Source organism: Lissotriton helveticus, chromosome 1_1, assembly GCF_964261635.1.
Source record: "Lissotriton helveticus chromosome 1_1, aLisHel1.1, whole genome shotgun sequence".
Classification (NCBI taxonomy): Eukaryota; Metazoa; Chordata; class Amphibia; order Caudata; family Salamandridae; genus Lissotriton; species Lissotriton helveticus.
In genome coordinates this window covers 706,377,400-706,401,084 of record NC_136057.1, presented here as the reverse complement: position 1 = coordinate 706,401,084, position 23,685 = coordinate 706,377,400, and the positions used below count along the sequence as shown (strand labels likewise).

Here is a 23,685-nt window from a genome sequence, read left to right as displayed (position 1 = left end):
AGTAGTGGCAAGTAATTACTCGTAGGGGTGCAATGGTACAATTTGTATGAATTAATTGTAACGAGCATGGTACAAAATTCCCGAAAATGTGTTAATTATGCAAGCGTAATTAAGAAATTGGCCTGGGCTTTTTAAAATGTTTACTAAGAGCCAGAAAAAGAACTTCAGCACTGGCCTGATACGATCATGTATTTTCACACAAACACACTTTACAGTGACGGTTGGGAGACTGGTATAGCATGCTGAAATACTCAAGATGTGTTATGACCACAACAGTAAGGTCAATTTTCTTTGAAATGTCAGAAAACGTTTAAGCAGACTTAACTAATGAAATTGTATTTTTAGGACAACATTCATTCCGGGTGGAAAGACACCTTAATGTCAAAGATATTTCCCAGGCAAGTACCGGCTTCCTGAGGTCAAAATAAAGAGAAGGAACCTGGATTGACAGAAGACATAAACAGATTTCCATATTGTGCCATTTAGACAGAGCTACATATTCTGCCTCCATCGAGTGACTTGTGAAAGGCAGTGATATATTGTTTTAAGATGAAAAGTCTCGCCTTCTTGCTTGTGATGGCGATGTATATTGTCAGCGTACTTGAAAACAATATTGTGGGAATCTAAGAAGACGGCAAGTGGACCCGTGTAGGCATTGAATTGTACTGTTGACAGGGATACTCTTCGTTGAACGCCATACTTGATGTTGGCTATTCGGGACAGGAATGGACACTTTGAAATGAGGGATATGATATTGCAGGAATGATCCAAACCACGACAGCACAATGCCAGGGATTCCTGCTGATGTAGTGGTGTCAAATGTAGATGAAATGTCGACACAGGGTGAAGGTGCAGATGCTAAGCTGGTCATGGAAGTCAAGCAACCCTTTCGTAATATTTAAGAACATAGAAGTTCATTTAGAGTATGACATTCGCCCCTCCATCTGTGAGGGTGCTGAGATAATTACCCCCACACCCTTGCTGGAATATCGGCCACCATATTTAGGGATCTCCAGTGGCCCAGCAGAGATCTCTGTCACTTCAAAGGAGCTGCCACCATGGCAGCTCTTCCTAAAGCACTGAAAGTTTGCTGAGCACCTGCCATGTCTAGTGGCCCCTCTGCAAATTATGTTGTTTTTTGTTTTTCAAACGTGAACTCCCAAAAAAAGAGTTTGTTTTTGGAAAACAAAATTAACAATGACCCGGGCTCTCTAGGAGTTTCATTCTGTCATGATGTCAGAGTACGGTTTCGGTTGATGGAGCCGGCAGGGGCACCACCGTTGGAAACATGAAGGTCTGCCTGAGTCTAAATAGAATGGGTGGGCCATCAATTTGGTGGACTGGGCACTCTGCCACATTTGTGGTGATATGACAATTGGCAGAATTTATGAAACTGCTGTCTGATTATCTGCCAATGAAAAATTAGCCTTGTAGCTAAATAATTCCCTTCATTTGTGATCTGATATATGAAAATGGAACTGTAATTCTATAGTCCCTCTGTCCCAACTACCCTTTATTTTCGCAATCGACCCCGTACAGTGCTCCACTTCCTTTCAACTCGAGCTATACAAATGCAACAAACATACATAAAATAGCACGGATTAAAAGTGTGAGTGGCCTGCCTATTTTTTAAGCTACAGCAGATAACCAAGTAGGCTTTATGAATGGCGTGGCTTTCATTATGTTTCCTCACTCTTTGCAATATTTGTGTCAAAAACCTTGCATTTTCATCACCTGTCCTAACATGTCAAATTCGTTGCCAAAGGACTGTTGAAATCTGTGATCTTGGAAGCGCTCTGTAACCTATGGTGGCCCATGCAGGGGGCAAGTGTGAATCTTAGATTCCAAATGCCCTAAGAATGTGGCAGCTGGTCCCATTGCATACATCTTATTACCTCCTCAAAAAAAAAAAAAAAAAAAAGCTATCATAAGAAGGTTTTTGAACGGGTACAGGCCCATTTACAATTGTAATCAAATGTCTCCATTCAGCTTTAACATGATTTTCTGTTCGAATTAATATTAGATACTAGCCAACCAGCCGTTTGGAGTTTATGTTAAAATCGCTCCTGTTCTATATTCCAACTGTAAAATATTTGAGAGTTATCAGACAGAACAACTGTAATTTTTTGGGTAATATAGTTTTGTGTAACTTCTTCCCTGGCATATTCATGTGAACAAGCACTTGGTGTCCTTGACTGTCAGCTCAGGAAATGAGTGTCTGTTTAGTGCATCAGAGGCTGCAGAGGAGGTGAACTCTCAGTGGGGTTGGAGGAGTCAGTCCATCTGTCAAGGAAAGTGCAGGCTTGAACTAACCTTACTTTCCAGCAGCTGCATTTAATAGAAGCTTTGCCCAGAGGGAAAGCTACTGTACCAGCAGCGTATCTGCTGTTCGAGTTATACGTGTGAAGAAGCTGTAATGAAAACATGACTTCTGAAATGATATTCTAAAAGCGTGTCCACTGGGCCCAATTCCATATCAATAATCAAGACAATATGAGTCCACAAAGACAAGTGTGTTCTTTCCTAAGGAATCCGAAGAGAATTGTGGGCACATTAAGCTCTTATGAGTTCTTCTGACCACACACAGAGCTTTGTGTTTATGTGTCGCGTTGACTCTGTTCATTTTAATTCTGATTTACGAAGTTACAGGTACACAGGGAATTGCGAGGGCCAGAAGATGCACCACCATCATTCATTCAATCTAAACAACTCTCATGTAATATCCACTTGGGGCCCCCCAGGTGTGGGCCCTGGGACAACTCAGATAGACACACGATGACTGATGGATCAGTTCTCCATTACCATACATACAGCCTGATTCATCAAGGGGCCGTTTTGCGAGCCCCTAATAGCGATTCATAGCGAATCGCTATTAAGGACTTGCAAAGCGGTATTCATGTAGGAATTGCTAAATAAATAGCGATTCCTACATATTTCTTATTTGCGAGTAGCAATTTGCTACTCGCAAATAAGGAATAACTCCCCATTCATTCCTATGGGCCAAAAGGCCCATAGGAATGAATGGGGAGTATCCCTTATTTGCGAGTAGCAATTTGCTACTCGCAAATAAGAGAGCGATTTAAAGGGTGCCAGGGGTGTCCAAAGGACACCCTGTAGCACCCCTTAAATGCACATTTGAACAGGTGTTGCGCACACACATGTCCAAAGGACATGTGTGTGTGTAACATGCAAAAGAAAAAAATGCACTTAAGTGCTTTTTACACTATTTTCGCAATTTACCACCAAGTCAGACTTGGTGGTAAATTGCGACCAAATATTGCAATTTCGCAATTTCTAATTGGTTGATGAATTGCATTTAAGGAATCTCTATTAGAGATTCCTTAAATCCAATTCCTCGCAAATATGCGAATTCTTAAATAGCGATTTTTGCATTTGGGATGATGAATCCCAAATGCAAAAATTGCACTCGCAAAAGGCAAGATTCTGAGAATCTTGCCCTTTGCGAGTGCAATTTAGCTTGATGAATCAGGCTGATAGTCTCAGCAATTACATTTATGAGGGAGGAAAACACAATATTCCCTTTTGTAGCTCAGAACGGGGAAGAATATATTATAGCGTTTTCCCAACTACGCATTTCGACCTGTGGACGCACACTGGAGCAACTGTCATCAGTTTGAGCACCTGCAAAACCGTTGGTGAGGTCACAAGGCACATGGGCGTGAGCTCATGTGCCTGACTTTAGCATGGTTACTTGGGGGTGGCTGGGCCGGTCACAATAAAAATGACCTGATAGTTTACAGCTACTCTTCCAAACACAACAGAATATTGAATCACCACATAGTGCCACAGAAGAGAAGTGTATTGGGCTTCTTTTTCGGAACCAGTATCCATGTTTCATTTTGAAATCATCACATGGGTCGTGGCCTAATCTCACAGCCTGGTTTTGAAGTCTGTGGCAAGGCTGGACTGGGAACCCACAGCAGCCCTGGCAAATGTTATCATTTCAGTCCCCATACGCAGTGTGGGTACTGTGAGCCAGCCTGACCACTACAAGGAGGGTTTGAGGGTTTCTCCCCCAAAGAAAAAAATGGCAAAATGGTTCATTCTACAACGCAATTTTCATTATACATTAAATTGTATTACCTTTAAAGCATAGTAAATAATGATGACCTTAGAGTGCACCAGGATGCAACAATCTTTGTTGGGGCTCTTGAAAGATTCCCTCCCTATCACTCTCCAACAGTGCTCCTCATCTTTCTATAGCTCCTCTCTCATATGTATTTTATTTCTTTTATAACACCTCTCATACCAGTTTAGGATGTTGGAGCACTTTACATCAGACACAAATACGGGGACAATGAATCATTCATGTGGATGTGTAAATCAGTGTATGGAAATTGTTACATAAGACAAAGGGGACTGCAAGGTGTAGGATTCACATGACATCCAAACTGGCAGGCATTTTTTTAAAGTGCTTGGTCTGGAGCAGCACAACCTCAGGATTTAGAACGTAACACAGTGGTTAGGGTTGACTTTACTAATAAGAATTTATTTCTGCCCAAACAAATCCTTTTCAGCAACATTTGGATAATGAAAGACTCAGTAAAAAACATAACTTTTTAACTTGTACAACGTAGTTTGCATTCAGCTCTTTGATGACACATCATAGCTCATTGGGCTAGATTTTGATTGTAACTTATGAAACGCACAGTAACAAAAGGGTCTCTGAGACAAAAACAGTAACCCAATATGCTATGCACATAAAATACTGTTCTGTAATCTGCATGGCAACTGTCCTTTGCAGCAGGCATATTAACCCTCTGCGCTACCTTAGATGAGTCAAAACTGCCACTAGACATAACCCTCTCTCTCCAGCAGGTACTTTAATCATTAAAGACATCTAGACACTGATATTGTTGCCTAAAAACTACTACAAGGAAGTCTGCAGCAGGTGCTTGAAAAACTGTTTCACTCCCTACAAAAACGGCTCCCAGTACCAAAAATGGTCCCCACCTTTCCAGCCTCCCAAGGAAATGCTAGATGCACAGTACAACAAGTCCGGCCTTGGTCTTTGGAGTTTGGCAATGATTTTTGAGTCTTTGAAATCTGATAATTATTTTTTTAGGCCTAGAACAGATTAGATCATATTAATTGTGGTGTGCCATAATGAGTCAAATAGTCAACTCAGCTGGTGTGATGGAATAGGTTTTTTCAAAGGAGAACAGGTTGCATGTTTACAACCTTTATTATAGGCAGGACCACTGTATGTATGTGATTGTAGGGCCCCTGGATTTTTTTGCATAATTTTCGATTTGCTGCATTTGCCACGTAAGCCATCATCTGCTGGATAATCGACAGATTTTAACAACAAAATTGTTTCTAGCTCAAATGCTTCATAAGGTACTAAAAGAAAGGTGACACTTGTTGCAGCTCAGTCGCAGTCCCTTGGCAAAGCTGGACTGGTCACCTTTCTGTTGCTTATTTCTATATTTGAGTGTTAAACTGGTAAAAATAAGTTGCAAACAGTGCCCTGACAGTGTTAATACGTGTAAAAATGATATCATAATGAAGTAATACTGTTACAATATGTGGCGCATTATGCCACATAATATATAATTTACTCAGCCCTGCCGCAATATTTGGCCCTCTCCTGTCGCATAATTCCAGTGGCCCTGACTATACAATGACTTAGGAAATGAAAGAGAGGCCGGTAACATATAGGATCTCAGTTTTGGTTCCATTAGTATGTAAGAAGGAACATGTGGTCCAGGCATGAGAAATGGATTGTTTGGTACTTTGTACAATCATAAATGGAGTTTTTTGTTTTTCCAATGGACATTTGGATGGTTACCTGTTGTTGCTGCAAGAACTTAGTTATGTTACCCTTCGATGGATGGTACCGGACCGACGACATGCTGCTCCCGGACGCAGACAAACCCTAATTATAAAAGGGATCATCGAGGCTGCAACAAGAAAGTCGCAAGCCCGAAGGAAAATCAAACAGTTCCTATCAGGAAGAACCGCTGTACCAACTAGGCTGGTGATCACAGCACCAATGATATAGGGAAGCTCCATGTCAACCACCCAGTACTGGGGCTTGCGAGGGGTATCAATAAGATAATTCCACAACTGCTATCAGGAAAACAGTGAGGAGGACGGAGGTATCTGCCCCAGACTCCCACTGCAATTCCATCTTTTATCGGATGCCCTCATATCCTCCTACAATTATTAAGAGGTGATTTTAATGATTCCAGTTAAAACCAGATTCTCTTTGAGAGTCACATAATTCAGTCTTGATAAATATGGTATTATAAGGTTTTCCATCGAAACGCGTCGACGCCCTTTAATAGAAACATAATCTGTGAAGCGACTGGGACCACTAAGTACTTATCAACACTACAGTACCAGGTTTCAGCTTCAAATACTATGAGATCACGGATGTGTGTCACTTGAATGACATATTTTTTTGTCTGTTGTATGTACTCTCTTTTCAATTTGTAACATGTTTTTAATGTGAAGGTTTTTTATCTTGACGTGTCTATAATATGTAAATTATTTTGAATCAATTCCAGATGTTATCTCAGGGTATAGTATAATTGATTGTTTACACACTCGAGACCAAAGACTGGGTCCTTCATTCTCTCACACCAGGTAATGGGGTTGCTTCATCCTGGGGGGATTCTTGGCTATACACCTATATAAATGCTAGGTACATTTAGGTACATCTAATTAGGGTTGCATTGTAGGAGTATGCATTATTATTGTCATGTAGTTATATACCTGCCTATATTCATTGTTTTAGCATTAATGTAGGAATCTACCATCCATTTACCCTGTTGGTGCTTATAATCATTTATATCTGTTTCTGTCTTATGGTTCTTTCAGCACACCTATTTTACACTAGAATGACACTGGTTCAATAAATGCTTATTGAAAACGTCCCCAAAGTTTAATCTGTGTTTCTCTCTGTGACAAAGTGAGCATGTGTAACTGAGCATAAAGTACTGTACTGTTTCCATGATTCCGGATTGGACAGGGTTGTCATGTTCGATAGTTGCCAGGAACTATTCTCTCCTTTTTAAGAGGAGTTTACATTGGCACTGTGAGCTAGCTGGTATACAGGCAAACATACCCGGTGGGGTTGTCTGGAATCAGTCTGGACACCAATCCCACAGTCTATGTTGTCTAAAAACACAGATCCTTTATAGATTTATTGGAACTACATGACAACGTTAAGCAGGGATGAAAATGTGATCCTATCATGCCAGGTTGGCACTGCAAGGATGATTTCGAGGTTGCATCTGAGCATGAGGTCTAGTGTGTGCCCAGCTATATGGGTGGGGTGTTATGCCTAATGGTAGATGCTGAGATTCTGCTTGTTATCGGCAAGGTTTATTACAAATTTGACATGAGCTCTACCTAGTTAAAAGGAAAGTCTCCAATTATGCTGATTTTGTTGTCTCCAGTCTCTAGATGGAGCAGGGGTTACATTTGGGGGGAAAGGGAGGATGACCACTGCTGCTGTGAAAGGTCTATTGCAGTTATTTGTTGCAGTATGCTGCTATGCACTCCAAGGAGGAGAATACAATGTCAAGCATTTTCAAGCAGGCTAGATTATTACTGAAGATGAGTGCTACTCCTAACCTTAATTTTCCTTATTTATTGTGAGATATCATTTTGTAGTCAGGGAAGCAGTTTATCGGTGATAGATTGATTTAATTGTCTCCAAAATATATTTCTCTGAAGCCAATTGACTTGTAGATTGAAGGTTCCAAGAATCATGGGTGTCCCTCATCCATATTTGAGCCTAGTTTAAGGCATGGGAGCAGGGCTTGGGTTGTTACATTTAGAGTAGACAAAGGCATTACCTCTGCTCTGCTATGGGGGATTCACTGTGGAAGGTGTCTTTTTGAGGATTTAGATAGGATCCGATTTATTGCTATCACAGCCTGTCACATTTCACGAGCTGCGGATTGTTGGGTGAAGTGTCAAAAAGAGAACAATGAAAACAACTTGTTCTTTAAATGAAATAACAAAGCAACCACTTTAATGTTGTCGGATATGCAAATTCAATTACTGCTTTCAAATTTTAATATGTCTATTTTCTGCTCTTCAGGTTGAAACAAGTGATTACAGCAGGATGTTCAATCGGACGAATAATGAAAGTTACATTTTAGAAGTTTTTGACTTAAAGCCGTTTACCAAGTATTCTGTGGTAGTCATTGCTATTACTGGAGAAACAAACTCAAAAAATGCTGGAGGGGCGTCTAGTATTCCAGTAATTATCACAACCCTGGAAGGAGGTACGTGTTTTTGTCATTTCCCACTATTGATCGACAAAAAAGGCCTAAAAAAAATATATTTCTGTCTAATTGCTTGTGGTGCTCACTTCACGATAAGGTTTTACCAACTCAGACTGGCGCCATTTATGGGACACAACATGATATACTCTTCCATTTACAGGGCCTTTACTTTTGCTTGATTTGGAAAAGTAACATGGATGTCATATAAAGACCACTCGCCATCACAGGCTGAACCTGTTTCTCTCATTCCAGTATTTCACTGCATGCCTTTATTTGGATTTCTTTCCACTTACCTCTATGGACATTTGAACATTTATATTTGCTGGTCCCGAGAAATACAGTAAAATATCTCATTTATGCATATGTATGTATGTATTTAAGCTTGTACAGCGCACAGCTTGTGGACACGGTGAGAGATGAGTTAGGGTTGCAATTTTTGCCAGAGTTGCGCAAAATTATAAATCCACCAGCCGCTTTGGAAGAAATCTTTTTTTTTTTACTTTATGAAACTGCAAAATTTAGGTTTTGCCCTGTTATGCTCCGGGCATAATTCGGATGTGTTTTAGTGGTCTCTTTTTAAAAAAAAAAAGTTTTTTTAAGAATGCTAAGGATATTTCCATTAATTTCCTAAAGTAAGAATGTCCAGAAAGTCAATCAGCAAATGTCTATTTTGTGTATTTTCTCTCCTCGGTTGCTTAAAAATGAACGTTTGAGTAATGTAAATTTCATTTATAAACGTTTCCCAAAGTGTCAGGAAGTTTGCCAAAGAGATGCCGGCCATTATTGCAAGAGCACTTGCCGAATTACAGAAATGCAATTCTTGCATGCGCTTCGCAATTTATTGGAAGACCATTTAAATGTCATGCAGCAATTTTGACATGTTAGCACAGCTTTTAATGAGTGCCTTTTTTCTAGTTCCTAAAGACCCACCAAGCAATTTAACCTATCAGAAGATGCCGAACGAAGTAACAAAATTCCACATGACCTTTAAGCCTCCATCGGAACCGAACGGTCATATTCAGGTGTATCAAGCCATAGTGTATCCAGATGATGACCCTGCAAACTCTCAGATTCGCAATTTAACCATCATCTCTAATGAAAATAACTCAATAACGGCTGTGATTGATGGTCTGAAAGGAGGACACACATATAAGATAAATGTAAGGATCACTTCTTTGCGGTTATTTCAAATTGTTTTAGAAAGATGCTATGCATTAAATATTTTCTGTGGGTGATTTCTGGTGACTTATGAGAATGTTTCTCTTCGTCTATTTTTTTCTTTTCTTCCTTGTTTATTTCACTTGACAAAAAAATAATTGTAGAGTATACCAACCACCTTTAACGGCAGCTGCAAATTTTAGACGAAAACAATTGTCAATTTAAAGGATTGATAATAATGTAATAAATGTGGACGCTCTTGACTCTCTTGTTACTTTTAAAATGGCGGGCATGTTGCATGATGCAAGGTGATACCGCCACATGGTGGCTGTTGGACTTACACCTTTTTGCAGGGTTATCCGCAAACTGTTTGCTTCTTCCTCCTCTTTTTCCCTGGCCATATGCTCTCTGTGTAAATGGTTATCATGATTGGTTATTGATGATTGGAATATTTGATTTACTGGTAAGCCCCTAGTAATATGCACTGAGTGTGCCAGGGCATGTAAATCAAATGTTCCTAGAGGTCCTGCAGCACTGACTGTGCCACCCACATGAGTAGCCATGAAACAGTATCTCAGAACAGCCAGTGCATACTTTTTAACATCTTCCAAGTATAACTTCCCATTGTGACAGGATGGAGAAATAAAGTTTAGGCTCTCTGAACACAGAAATTAATAACATTTTAATAAAGATAGTTTTAAAAACAAAGTGTTTGAAAATTCCACTTTTAGAAAGTGGGTATTTTCTTGTTTAACCATTCTGTGTGCATCTGTCTGTTTGTGGATTGACTGTCTTGGGGTGAAAAGGGCTGGGGATGTGCATTTACCCTAGACAGCCACCCAGGGATAAGGTGTGCCTGGCCTTTCCTGGATGACTCAGAGCTGAGCTGATTAGATGTTGGCTGCATTTAGAGTAGTGGGAGGAGTTTTCCTTGCACCTGAATAGAGCTTGCCTCCCTTGCACAATGCTGTCGCCACCCACTGTGGTCATACTGCACCAGTGAGTACAGAACTGGTTTGGACTGGGCTCAGCGACCCTTGCATAAAGAGAACACAGACAAAATGTAGTATAGGAAGTGGACCTTAAACCCCAGAACTTTAGATCATGTCTGGACTCAAGAGGAACCTTTTCCAAGGAGAAGGGCTGAAGAACTGTGAGGAGGAGTACTGCCCCTTTGCTTTGTGCTTCGTGGGGTTGGCCTGCAGTTGCCATTTCTGCCAAGGAAAGGACAAAGACTGGAACTTTGCTGTGAACCTGCTTGAAGAAGAATCTTCAAGGACCTTTTGTGTTGGCCTCCTGTTCTGAAGTCTCAGGGACACAAAGACTTCACCCCCAGCACCCCTGAACTCTGCCTACCAGGAGGCGCCTATTCCAGTTCTGGGCCTCTGGAGGTTGTTACTGCTTTTGGGAGCTGGAAGAAACGTGAAGAACTGAGAGAATCACCACAACACCCTTCTTGCAGCTGTTTTCCCATTGCATCCATAGTTTACTATGGACCAAGTTGGTTAGAGCCTTTGAAAAGTTGTATTCTTATTACATGCATGTTTTTTGTTGTTGTTTTGGTCTTGTCGAGTTTAGATAAAGATACTTTTACTTTGCTAAACTGGTTTGTAGTCCATTTGTGGTGTTATCACTGTATTACTCTATGTTTGGAGTACAAATACTTTACACATTACCTTTGGGATAAGCCTGTCTGCTTGTGCCAAGCTACCCAGGGGGTGAGCAGGGGTTATCTATTGTGGGTAACCCCTCACTAGAAGCAAGGCTCCCAATATGGACAATGGAACCTACCTCTACAAAATAGAGACCCCCATTGCTAACTTTGGTGGTCAGCGGTGAGAATTTAAACTTGTATTTGTACTTGACCCCCAGTGATTGGTGTACATCACTAGTTTAGTGCAGACCACTATGGAACCACTTACGGTGTTTTATTTTTGAATCTATTTTTGATCTGACCCTTGAAGTATTCAAGTACCATGTCTCTAAATGGTAAACCAGCAAGTGAGGCTGCAGAATTGGAGTTTGACATTGAAATGTTAAGTAGTTACAAAGTAGATCAACTCCAGCAGTTCTGCAAGAGCTTTGGATGTCCCATGAAGAGCCGCTGCAGGAAACAGGAGCCACAGACGACCTTATGGGCCTGATGGGAGGCCAGAGAAGCTGGGCAGACAGATGATGCAGATATGGATGGGGGGTGTCAGAGGGTGGTTTCAGATCCCAGGATTTGCCTGTTGGGAGAGCATACTCTATGCTGGCATCAATCATTCTTCCAGGATTTGGGCTCCAGAAGAAAGGAGGAAAGGCGAAGGGCCAGGGATCATAAGTTGGAGGTCATGAGGCTCCAGGCCAATCAGAGGAGAGCAAGAATGCTTGTGCCTTGGAGGAAAAGAAATTGATCTTGGCACATGAATTGAGCATGAGAGAGCTGGATATCAATGCCAAACAGGCGGAGTCCAGTACAAATGGTGGCAGCGTACTGCCAGTGCAAGGGGGAAAGGTTTAAATTCCCAAGGACATAAGGGGAAGGATATTTATGCTTGGTTTGCATCTTATGAGGCAGCACTGCATATGAATGAGGTCCCTGAGAAGAATTGGGGGGTGGGCCTGGGATACATTTTGAGGTCAATAGGAGGAACACACTGACTCCTTTGGAGGAGGCGTGTGCTCTGACCTAACCCAATATGAAGGCGGCATTATACCTGCGGTATGGGCTCACACTGGAGCAGTACCAGGAAAAGTTGAGGTCTTTCAAGAAGCTTGAATCCAATATGTGGGTTGAATGTATTAATCTTTATTGCAGAGCACTGGATGGTTGGATAAAAGGCAGCAAGGTAACTGATTACCAGTGGTTGTACAATCTGATTGGTTGGGAGCACTTGAGTAGACTTTGTGTTCCAGAGCTGCGCCAGCATCTGATGGATAGTACGTTGACTGACCTCAGAAAGCTTGCTTAGGAGGGGGACCGCTGGACGAGTACCAGTGTCCACAAGGGGTATTTGGGAAACCGAGCCAAAGATGGACAGGGTCCCCAGCAGAAGAGTGGGGGGACAAGGGTAACCAAAAGGAGTTCTCTAAAGGGCCCTAAAATAGTTCCTAGGGTAAAGATTCCCAGCCCCCAGTTCTAAGAAGCCATGGCCCCCTAATGGTAGACCAGGCAACCGTGGTCCACGCAAGTGTTATGCATATGTGCAAGAGGGTCACATCCAGAATGATCTCAAGTGCCCCAAAGGCACTACCAGCCCCCACTGGTGCACTGTCACCGGGTTTAGTTACTCTAGTGCTGGGGGAGGAGTTGGTTCCCAGTAAGGGTAGGGAGCCAGCTGTGATGACCCTTATCCCATTAGAATATAGAGAGATGGTCCAGGAAACCTGCCTGCCCCATAATAAATGTAAATGTAAATGTGAGAGGGCACCCCCAAGGTGAAGCCAGGCATCTCCGGCGCTGCTAGTGCCGTTGTGGAGATTAAGCAAGCTATTGCCCAGAGTTGCAGAGTGGGACCCATGGTTAGCGTAGGCACCTAGGCGAGAATTATCGAGTCCGCGGACATTGACCCAAGACCCTGCCGCGTCGGGAATTAAACCCTGGTCCCGGGCCGACCTCTGCTTCAGGGTCTGCCGCTTCTAACCAGTGAGCCACACTTCTCCACACTAAAAAGTACCTGCAGTGGGTGACCATCAATGGGAGGAGGGTGGAAGCTCTGAGAGACACAGGAGCCAGTGTGACATCTCTCCGGTGTCAATGAGTATCAGCGGAGCAGGCCATCCCCATTGTGTTTTACCCTGTAGTTGCTGCACACAACTCTGAGCGCCTGTGTAACGTGGCAATGGTTCCCTTTGAGTGGGGCGGTCTCAGGTCCCTTGAAGGTTGTTGTAAGTCCGTCCATGTCTGTTGACTGTCTGCTTGGCAATGAGCTGGAGAGTTCCCCTTGGAAGAAGGTGGAGCGCCAGGTTCATTTAAAGATGTTGGGTCTTACTGAGTGGGCCTGTGTGATCATTCGATTAATGGCAGCCAGTAGGTGTAATCAAGAGGACATGGGTCCTGAAACAGAGGTGGAGGTGCCTACCAGAAAGAGAAGGGGCAGGCAGAGTGGGAAACCAGCCCCAGAATTTCCCACAGTTCGGGAGGAGGCATACCCTGAGGGGGCTGTCATTGAACCTACAGGGTAGCAAGTGGTCGAACTGGGAGACCTGCCTCGACTGAACCATTGGCAGCAAGAAAGAGGGTCCTTCATGGAGCATTTCTGCAAGATGCAGATGGAATGCCTCACTTTTGTTGGTTTGCAGCCGCTGGCTGCAAACCAGGCAGTAGGTGGTCCATCTGGATCACATTTGATTTATTGGGAGAATGTTTTGTTATATAGTGAGCCTAAGGGCGCTGAGGCTGGGGCAGCCAATGTGCTGGTAGTACCCGTGCTACAGGACCTTCCTACTGGGTCTGGCTCATGATGTGCCTTTGGCAGGACATTTGGGGTGCGACAAGACCTATCACCGGCTTGTCACCCACTTTTACTAGCCCCAAATCACATTAGCACATATTGTAGGTCTTGTCAGACTTTCCAGGCAAGTGGGAAGAGCAAAGGAAAGTGTAATGCGCTTCTCCAACCCTTTCCTGTGGTGAGTACCCCTTTTGAGCGGGTGGGCATTGCCATTCTGGGGCCACTGGAATCCAAAACAGCTTTAGGCAACAAGTTTATCTTGATTTTGGTGGACCATGCCACCCTGTACCTGGAAGCTGTCCCTCTCAGGACAATGATGGCCCCTGTGGTGAGCCATGCATTGATGGAGATCATTTCCTGTGTGGGGTTCCCAAGCGAGGTGGTCTCTGACCGTGATACAAACTTCATATCTAGGAATATGAAGTCATTGTGGGAGGAGTGCAGTGTAACGTACAAATTCACCACTCCTTTCCATCCCCAAGGAAATGGGTTGGTTGAGAGGTTCAATGGAACCCTGAAAGGCATGATAAAGGGTCTTGTAGAACCCATGAGACATCAGTGGGATGCCTTCCTACCATGCCTGTTATTTGCCTACATGGAGGCACTGCAGAAATCCTTAGGGTTCAGTCCCCTTGAATTACTGTATGGGCACCCTGTGATAGGACCTCTGAGTCTGGTGAAGGGTCACTGGATTAGAACTATTGGTAAGACCCCCAAGATTTGTTCAGCTATATGCTGGCCTTCAGGAACCAGACTCTACACCTCAGGAAAATCATTCAGGCGAATCTGGAAGCAAGCCAAGAGGAGACAAATTGATGGTATGGCCAGAATACCACGCTGGTTGAGTTTCAGCCCGGCCAAAAAGTGTCGGTGATGGCACCAGTGGAGCCTTGTGCATTCCAAGACAAGTGGACTGGTCCATTTGAGGTGGTGGAGTGTAAGAATGACCTACTTGGTCAACTTGCAGATTCCTGGGAAACCTTTGAGAGTCCTGCACATGAACCGCCACAAACCTCACTTTGAGAGGTCTGAAGTGACAATGTTCCTGACGACAGATGTTGGAAGGGAAGAGGAGAGTAAGCCTCTTCCTGACCACCTGGCTGCTAAGGAACATGATGAGTCAGTGAATGGAGTGAACCTCTTTCCCACCCTGACCCCAGAGCAGCAGAGGGACTGTTATCAGCTGCTGGGCCAGTTTGCCACCCTGTTCTCCCTGTCTCCAGGAATCACCAATTGCTGTGTCCATGATGTGGACACTGGGTACAGTATGCCGGTAAAACATAACATTTACTGAGTAACTAGCAAAGTCAGGGTCGGCATCAACGAAGAGATTTACAAGATGTTGGTGTTAGGTGTAATAGAGCCCTCCACAGCCCCTTGGCTAGCCCAGTGGTCTTGGTTCTAAAAGCTGCTGCACCCGGTGACACCCCTGAACTCCAATTCTGTGTGGACTACTGTGGGTTCAATGCCATCATCAAGATCGTCGCGCACCCCATACCCAGAGCTGATAAGCTCATTAATCAGGTCGGAGCTGCTTGGTACCTTTGTATGTTTGATTTAACATCTGGTACTGGCAGATTGCCTTTGCTGATGGTGCAAGAGAGAAGCCTGCGTTTTAAACACCAGAGGGCCACTACCAGTTTCGTGCCATGCCCTCTTTGGGTTGAGGAACGCCCCGCCACATTCCAGGTACTCGTCAACCAGTTACTGTCCGGGCTGGAGGAATTCAGTGCCGCCTACCTGGGTGACATTGCTGTGTTCAGCTCCAGATGGGAGAAACACTTACAAGACCTCTATGAAGTGTTGAAGGCTCTGCAGAAGGCAGGCCTCAATATCAAGGCCATTAGGTGCCAGACAGGGCAGGGTTTTGTGGTGTACTTAGGGTACCACGTAGGATGAAGCCAGGTGATGCCCCTAAAGTCTAAGATCAACACCATTCTGACTTGGGAGCCCACAAGACCCAGACGGAGGTTCCAGCTCTTTAGGTCTCACCCGGAACCACCGTCGGTTTGACAAAGGGTATGGCACCACTATTGCCCCAGACAGATCAGATTTCAAGGAAGCAGCCAATGAAAGTGATATGGACCAATGCCTGTCAGACTGCTTTTGATGCCCTGAAATCTGCCACGTGCACGGCGCTCATGCTCAAGGCATCCAACTTCTCCCAAGATTTTGTTGTGCAGGCTGATGCTTCAGAGCATGGTGTGGCAGCAGTACTCAGGATGAGGGCTTGTGCCAACCCACAGCTTTCATTCGTTGGAGGCTATTTGTCAGGGAACAGAGGTGGAGTGCAATTAAAAGAGAAGCTTTTGCTGTGGTCTAGGTGCCGAAGAAGTTAAGACGCTACTTGTTTGGGACTCACTTCTGGGTTCAGACAGACTATAGGCCCCTCAGATGGTTGATGCAAATGAGAGTGAGAACCCAAAACTGTTGAGGTGGGCCATCTCCCTACAGGGAACGTACTTTACGGTGGAAAACCACCCTGGTACAGAACCCGCCAATGCTGATGGTATGGCCAGATTCTTCTGCCTGAGTGATGAGAACTCCCAAGAGGGGTGGGTATTTCTTCCCACTTTTCAGCTGGAGGGGACACGTGTTAGATTTGACATCTTTGCCATCGTTTCCCCTGACTGTTTGCCTCTACCTCCAGTATTTTTGATGCTGTGCTCGATTTAGTTTTCACTGGTTTAGATGCTTTCGGCACTTTGCCACTGCAGATCAGTGTCAAAGTGCAAGTGCTCCCTGTGTAAATTGTTATTACATTTGGTTCCCTGATTGGCATATTTGATTTACTGGTAAGTCCCTAGTAAAGTGCATTGGGTGTACCAGGGCCTGTAAATCAAATGATGCTTGAGGGCCTGCAGCACTGATTTCGCCCTGAAAAGGTATCTGGGACCAGCCACTGCAGTGTCCGTGAACAGCTTTAAACTGCCATGTTGACCTGGTAGGTGCACCTACTTGCCAGACCCTAACCTTCCTTTTTCTTACAAGTAAGGCACCCCTATGGTAGGCCCAAGAGTACCCCCATGGACAGGGTGCAGTGTATTTGAAAGGTGTGTGTTACATGGCCTGATAATGGAATACAGTGTATTTCACTTTTCACTATTGAAAGGCTATCTGCCCCATAGGATAGAATGGGAGATACTTTGTAACATCTTACAAGTATAAGTTTCCTTTAGGACAAGATAGAGAAATAAAGTTTAGGCCCTCTGAACTCAGAATTAAAAAACACATCTTTTATTAAAGAGAGTATTTAAATTATGTGTTTGAAATGCCACTTTAAGAAAGTAGGCATTTTCTGGTTTAACCATTCTGTGTGCCTCAACCTGTTTGTGGATTGACTGTCTGGTTTTGGAGTAACAGGGGCAGGGGATGTGCATTCACTGTAGACAGCCACTGGGGTGGGGTTGAGGTGTGCCTGGCCCTTCCTTGATGACTCAGAGCTTCGCTAAATAGACCTTGGTTGCATTTAGAGTAGTGGGAGGAGTTTTGCTTGCACTTAAATAGGGCCTGTCTCCCTTGCACAGTGCTGTCTCCACCCCCTTTGGTCATACTGCACTAGTGAGGGCAAAACTGGTTTGTACTGGGCAGTCCTCATCAGCCAGGCTAGCTTGAATCCAGTGGCAAAGAGAGCAAGGGACCCACGTCTGGGCATACATACCCTGCTAACATAGGGTGAACAAAGCAAACACAAGGAGATGATGGGCGGAGCACAGGTATGCCCAGACGTGGGTCCAGGGCCGGACTGGGAACCAAAACCGGCCCTGGCAAAGTGCTCGCCCCCCCCCCCAGGGTTGTGGGTGCCGCCGAGCTCTTTGCCGGGGCCGGTTTTCAGCCGATTTTGTTACAGGGCCCCTGTAACAAAAACGGTTCCCCAAACTGGCCCCCACCCATGCGGCGCACCGGGGGATTGCCCGGTGCCCGCTACGGCCAGTCCGGCCCTGCGTGAGTCCCTTGCTCACTTTGGCACTGGATGCAAGCTAGCCTTCCTGATGAGGGCTGTTTCCTCAAAACCGGTCCAAGGATGCTTGTTCCCAGTCCAGGAAAGACATGGCTTGGCAGTTCGGGCTGGACTGTTCCCATGAGGCACACGGTGAAGACTGATTTGCATATAGCTAAGTCTGAACTGGGGTGGCGAAGTGAGCTAAAGAACGATGATGGATTCAACCCAGATCTGTGACTGGGGGTGAGCGTCTGAAAAGTGTCAGCGCTCCGTCCATCATCTCCTTGTGTTTGCTTTGTTCGCCCTAAGTTGGCAGGGTATGCCCAGACGTGGGTCCCTTGCTCACTTTGCCACTGGATTCAAGCTAGCCTGGCTGATGAGGGCTGTTAGCCAGAAAACGGTCCCAGGCTGCTTGTTTCCGGTCCAGGGAAGACATGTCTTGGTAGTTTGGGCTAGACTGTTCCCATGAGGCACAGGGTCAAGACTGATTTGCATATATGTCTGAACTGGGGTGGCGAAGTGAGCTAAAGAACGATGATGGAATCATCACAGATCTGTGACAGGGGGTGAGTATCTGAAAAGTTTCAGAGCTCCGTCCATCATCTCCTTGTGTTTGCTGTATTTAGATATGTACATTTCTATGTACAAATGCATATAATACTTATGATTAGGGCTCCTGGTTTTATGGTATTTATTTTGTGGGCATTTCCATCTGTATTTATCCACATTTATTTTTTGCTAATTTGTATCTGTATTTATCCATATTTATTAGGGTTTTATGGAAAAATGAAGCTGAAATTGGTATATTTCCACATTTATTTTAGCTGTAAATATGCAATCATGCTTGAATGCCTACCAGGTTTCAATCCTGTATACACCCACAGAAGATAAATCAATGCACCTAGAAGAAAATATGCAAATTTCAGTATCAACCTTGCACTTATCTACTCCTGTTAAAGCCTCTTTACTAAAATTCCTTTCTTTTTTAACCCCATTACCTATCAATAAACACAGCTATTGGCATGGCAGTCATGGCAGACCGTATGTATTTAGAATTACTCAAAAAGCAACACAATTTCCATTTTTATCCACATAAAAAAAAAATACAGACAAGAAAGTAAATGTTTTCTGTCTGTATTTATCTGTAGAAATCAGTGAAAACAGAAAACAGGGAGCCTTACTTATGATTAAAATATGTATACTTTCTTATATTTATCCTTAACAAATTTACAAATGAATATATTATTTATCATAAAAATATTTAAACCTCTTCTATTTCTGCTTAACATTTATACAGTCAGCCGGGCAGACATCCGGGCAGGCAGATGAAAGGGTAGGTCTACGTGACATACACCGCAACTATTGACTATCTCAACCGCGGCACAGTCTCGGTCCTACGCCTGTAACCAAGGTGCATTTTATTGCTATTTGAAGGGTCAGAAATCCAGACACCCTTTGGTCATTTGACCACTTGTACTTATGTGGCCACTAACAATCATTTGGTGGCAACAGGGAATACCCCACTAGACACCGAATCCCCCATCAAAACACAGATTAAGGGTTGGGATTATCTCCCCCCATTTTGGTCCCGATGAAATGCCAGCGATCCCTTCTGGACCAGTGAGGCATGCAGAATGTCGACCCAGACCCACATACACAAGTAAATTGCTTTTCTCCATTACGAGAAACACACAATCCACATACACTTTTTTTAACCCAACCAGAGGGACCATGGATTAAAATATAACATTGAGGTACCATTCAGGTAGTTTTAATTCACCAACCACCACCCACCTTCACTTGAGCCCTCTCGTGGGGCCCATGGGGTACTGCAGCAATGACCCCATGATGAGCAAAGCCTGATGATGAAGCATGACACTCTCATGGATATGTGAGGGCACCACTTCCTAATAAGGAAGTACCCATTCAACCTCTATATCACTTTTCCAACCTGTGATCCAGCACCACAGGATCGGTTACCCCATAGTATTTTAACATTTTTACAGGTCATTACATAAATAACATACAAGTATTTGTCAACATGCTTATGGATCTCTATTTAGCATGATCACGTATATCACACCATATGATTATACAGAATGTATGTGTAAATGCTAACTATTCAATACACTTATTACCTAAAAATATAATAAATACGTAAATCATAAATAATTAAATAATAATAAAAATACTAATAAATGCGTGGAAAAAAACAGCATACTAAAATAATATGAATATCTAGCTCTATATATAAAATGTTATACTTACTAGAAGAATGAAAAATAATTAAATCAATACATAAATATATGCATATATATATATATATTCTTATATAGATTAATATAATAATAAAATATAGGGTGATGAGTGTATGCTTAATGGTTTATTTCCTTATAATCACACATCTGTCATGATGTGTAAATATGATTACATGTATACCTTTTTATGTGTAGTTATATATCTACATATTTATGTATTTTGCTCCCAATGCAGAGAGAGAAAAAACTCTATTCTCCCCTTGAACCACTACCCTATGACCTTATGAGCCTCCTATTTCTCATCACTCTTTGACTCATCCTAAACCTCTTTTATTACTCTTTTATTACTATGAACTCCCAAATAACCCTTTCCTAAACTCTTCTGTCCTCTATCCCATTAATCCAACAAATATGCTCTCTGACTCATTTCAAATCTCTTTTACTACTGTGAACTCCAAATAACGTTTTCTAAACCCCCCCCCCCATTTAACCTTTACCCTATTAATCCAACTAACAGGCTCACATTTCCAACAAATGATATTTCCATCTACTAATCCACCTTGGGTTCCTGAGTAGCGTGCTACTTGCCGAAGAGTGCTCCAATGCCTCGTCAGGGGAAGTAAGCGCTATATAATACAATTATAATTTTCACCATTTAGTTTACTTACATCAGTTATTTAGCAGTAAAATACTTGCTCTACCAGTACCGGAAATCTCATTACATGTGGTTCATGTATTTTGCAATACATCAATAAATAGTATCCCTCCCATTTAGGGGTTGCTTACATGCTGGCTGCATATTGATGTGCTAAAACACCGCATGGTGCATGGTGTGCACTTCTGTATCAGGCGATACCAAAAGGGATGGCACAGGGTCAGACTGATTTGCATATGGCCATGTCTGAACTGGGGTGGTGGAGTGAGCTAAATAATGGTGATGGATTAAACCCAGATCAGTTGACTGGGGGTGAGTGTTTGATTTGCTCAAACGCTCCCTCCATCATCCCCTTTGGTATTGCTTTGTTCGTCCTAAATTGGCAGGGTATGCCCAGACGTGAGTCCTTTGCTCACTCTACCACTGGATTCAAGATAGCCTGGCTGATGAGGATTATGAATCCGAAACTGGTCCCAGGATGCTTGTTTCCGGTCCAGGGAAGACATGGCTTGGCAGTTCAGGCTGGGCCGTTTCCATGAGGCACAGGGTCAGACTGATTTGCATATGACCATGTCTGAACTGGGGTGGTGAAGTGAGCTAAAGAATGGTGATGGATTAAACCCAGATCAGTTGACTGGGGGTGAGTGTTTGATTTGCTTAAACGCTCCGTCCATCATCCCCTTTGGTATCGCTTTCTTCGCCCTAAGTTTGAAGGGTATGCCCAGACGTGGGTCCCTTGCTCACTCTACCACTGGATTCAAGACAGCCTGGCTGATTAGGATTATGAATCCGAAACTGGTCCCAGGATGCTTGTTTCCTGTCCAGGGAAGACATGGCTTGGCAGTTCGGGCTGGACTGTTCCCATGAGGCACAGGGTCAGACTGATTTGGATATGGCCATGTCTGAACTGGGGTGGTGGAGTGAGCTAAAGATTGGTGAGGGATTAAACCCAGATCAGTTGACTGGGGTTGAGTGTTTGCTCAAACGCTCCGTCCATCATCCCCTTTGGTATCCCTCTGTATCAGGCAATTGGATTTAACTTGTTATATATTGAATGGGAGCACTTATTAACAATCACAGGATGTAGTTGGTACTCTCACGTGTTGCACCCATCCAACTGCAATGCATTACAGTAGGTACTGGTCAAAATTGCTCACAATTGAATGATTGTTGCAATTCAGCCTACTCACATTTGAACTATTTTAGCAGTAAAATAGTTGCTCATTTAGTAATTCCTTCCTTTTGGGGGTGCTTATTTGCTGCTTATATATTACAAAGCACGATGTCCCCAACTGTTGCCTAATCTAACTGCCTTTGCCCTTAGACAGAACCCTTCTTATAACTCTAACTTGTTGCACCATATGCAAAGCATTTGGTTGCCTCACAAAATACCCAAACATCTGGAAACCTGGGAAGGCCCCTGACAAAGGTCAGTGGTACAGTTAGGCCATGTGATGAGGGCACTGTTGAATTATAGGAGGGCCTAGTATCATGGAGTGTAACTCCCGTGAAAAATAGGTACAAAAATAGGTAGTGATATCCTATTCATGGGAAACATATGCAAGGATGTGTGGGAGACTTGGAGTCTCAAAAATTGGGCCTCATGTGCTTCGATCATTGTGATGATTGTCTTATTTGTGGAGCAAGTAAAAATGCCTTGAAAAAGAAATCACAAAGTGACATCAGTTCCCCACAAAGCATTATGGTAGATGAGTTTCAGTTTACCTGCGATTATGTTATTTTGTAGTTGACGCTACTCACATTTCACTTATTGAAGCAGTGGAATACATATACATAATTGGTAGATCTGGTATATTTTACCGTGGTCTCTCCTGACCTTTTGACTTCTGACCTCCTGTGTAGACCTTGTTTTGCTGGCCTAGGACTTTGAGTGCTTTGACACTGCCATTCAATGCCCAAGCTCTGTGTTTGTCATATACATACTTGTGATTAGGGTATACATGATTGACTGATTTGAGTTAGCTGTAAGTCCCTTGCCCAGTGGTAGGACATATATCTAGGGCATGTAACTCAGATGCTACTAAGTGAGCCTGCAGCACTGGTTGTGCCACCCATGGAGGTCACTCTTCAAATTTACCATAGGTCTACCATGGCGGGGTCTATGTGTGCAGGTTACTCTTACTCAGCTTAGCATTTACTGTATGTCTCTCGCTACATATGAGTACTCCACTGGGGCAGGGTGCGGTGTACGGAAGAGGTAGGCCATGTGCACATGTGCGCTAGCTGCCGTAGTAGTGAATGAAATCGGATGGTGTGTTCAGTACTGTGAGGCCTGCTTCCTGCATTGATTAACATAGGGAATCTGTGGAACGGCTATTGAGCTGTATTTCCTAATTGCAGAAGAGTAGCACTACAGTGTTTAGTATGGGTGGATTTAGTAATGGCAAAACCTCTCTGGTAATGAGAGTGGATTTAACATTACTAATGCGGAAATGCCACTTTAGGAAAGTGGACATTTCTATGCTCATGATTCTCCTTGGGCTTGTCAGCCTGTCTCAAATCCACATCTGGGTGCTGGTGGGACAGCTGCATCTGTGTATTCCTGATAGACCGCCATAAACTAGGGGCACTCAAGGGAAACTGCAGACCTCTGAATTATATGGTTGTTCCAGGGATGGATAAGAGTGAGTGGAATTGGCACCTGCGTTCCAAAAGGCAGGGCCCTGGCTCCACTAAAAATATTGATCAAGCCTCCCAGGGTAGGATGGCAGGCAGGGCTAAATTTAGAGGGGGCCAGCGCATTTAAAAAGTGGTATTTTGAACTGATCTCATCTTCAATGGCCATCGTGGGTATAACTACTTGGACTCTGTTCTCAGGAGTTTAGAGAGTCTTTTGGGATTAGAACCATTCTATCCTGGTTTGATGCTGGGACATCGACAAGAGAAACCATTAGGACACTGAAGAGGTAGATGGCATGAATTTATATAACATGCTGTGGCTGGCCACAAC

The 23,685-nt window shown here is 43.6% G+C and overlaps 1 protein-coding gene across 1 annotated transcript in view; it reads left to right on the top strand.

Moving 5' to 3' along the window:
• Positions 1 to 23,685, top strand: part of PTPRQ (protein tyrosine phosphatase receptor type Q) — a 1,500,794-nt gene that overhangs the window by 1,083,453 nt on the left and 393,656 nt on the right. The window contains exons 45-46 of the mRNA XM_078647981.1: positions 8,078 to 8,264; positions 9,180 to 9,424. Of these exons, the coding sequence (XP_078504107.1) occupies positions 8,078 to 8,264; positions 9,180 to 9,424 (432 nt within the window). The remainder of the gene's footprint in view (positions 1 to 8,077; positions 8,265 to 9,179; positions 9,425 to 23,685) is intronic.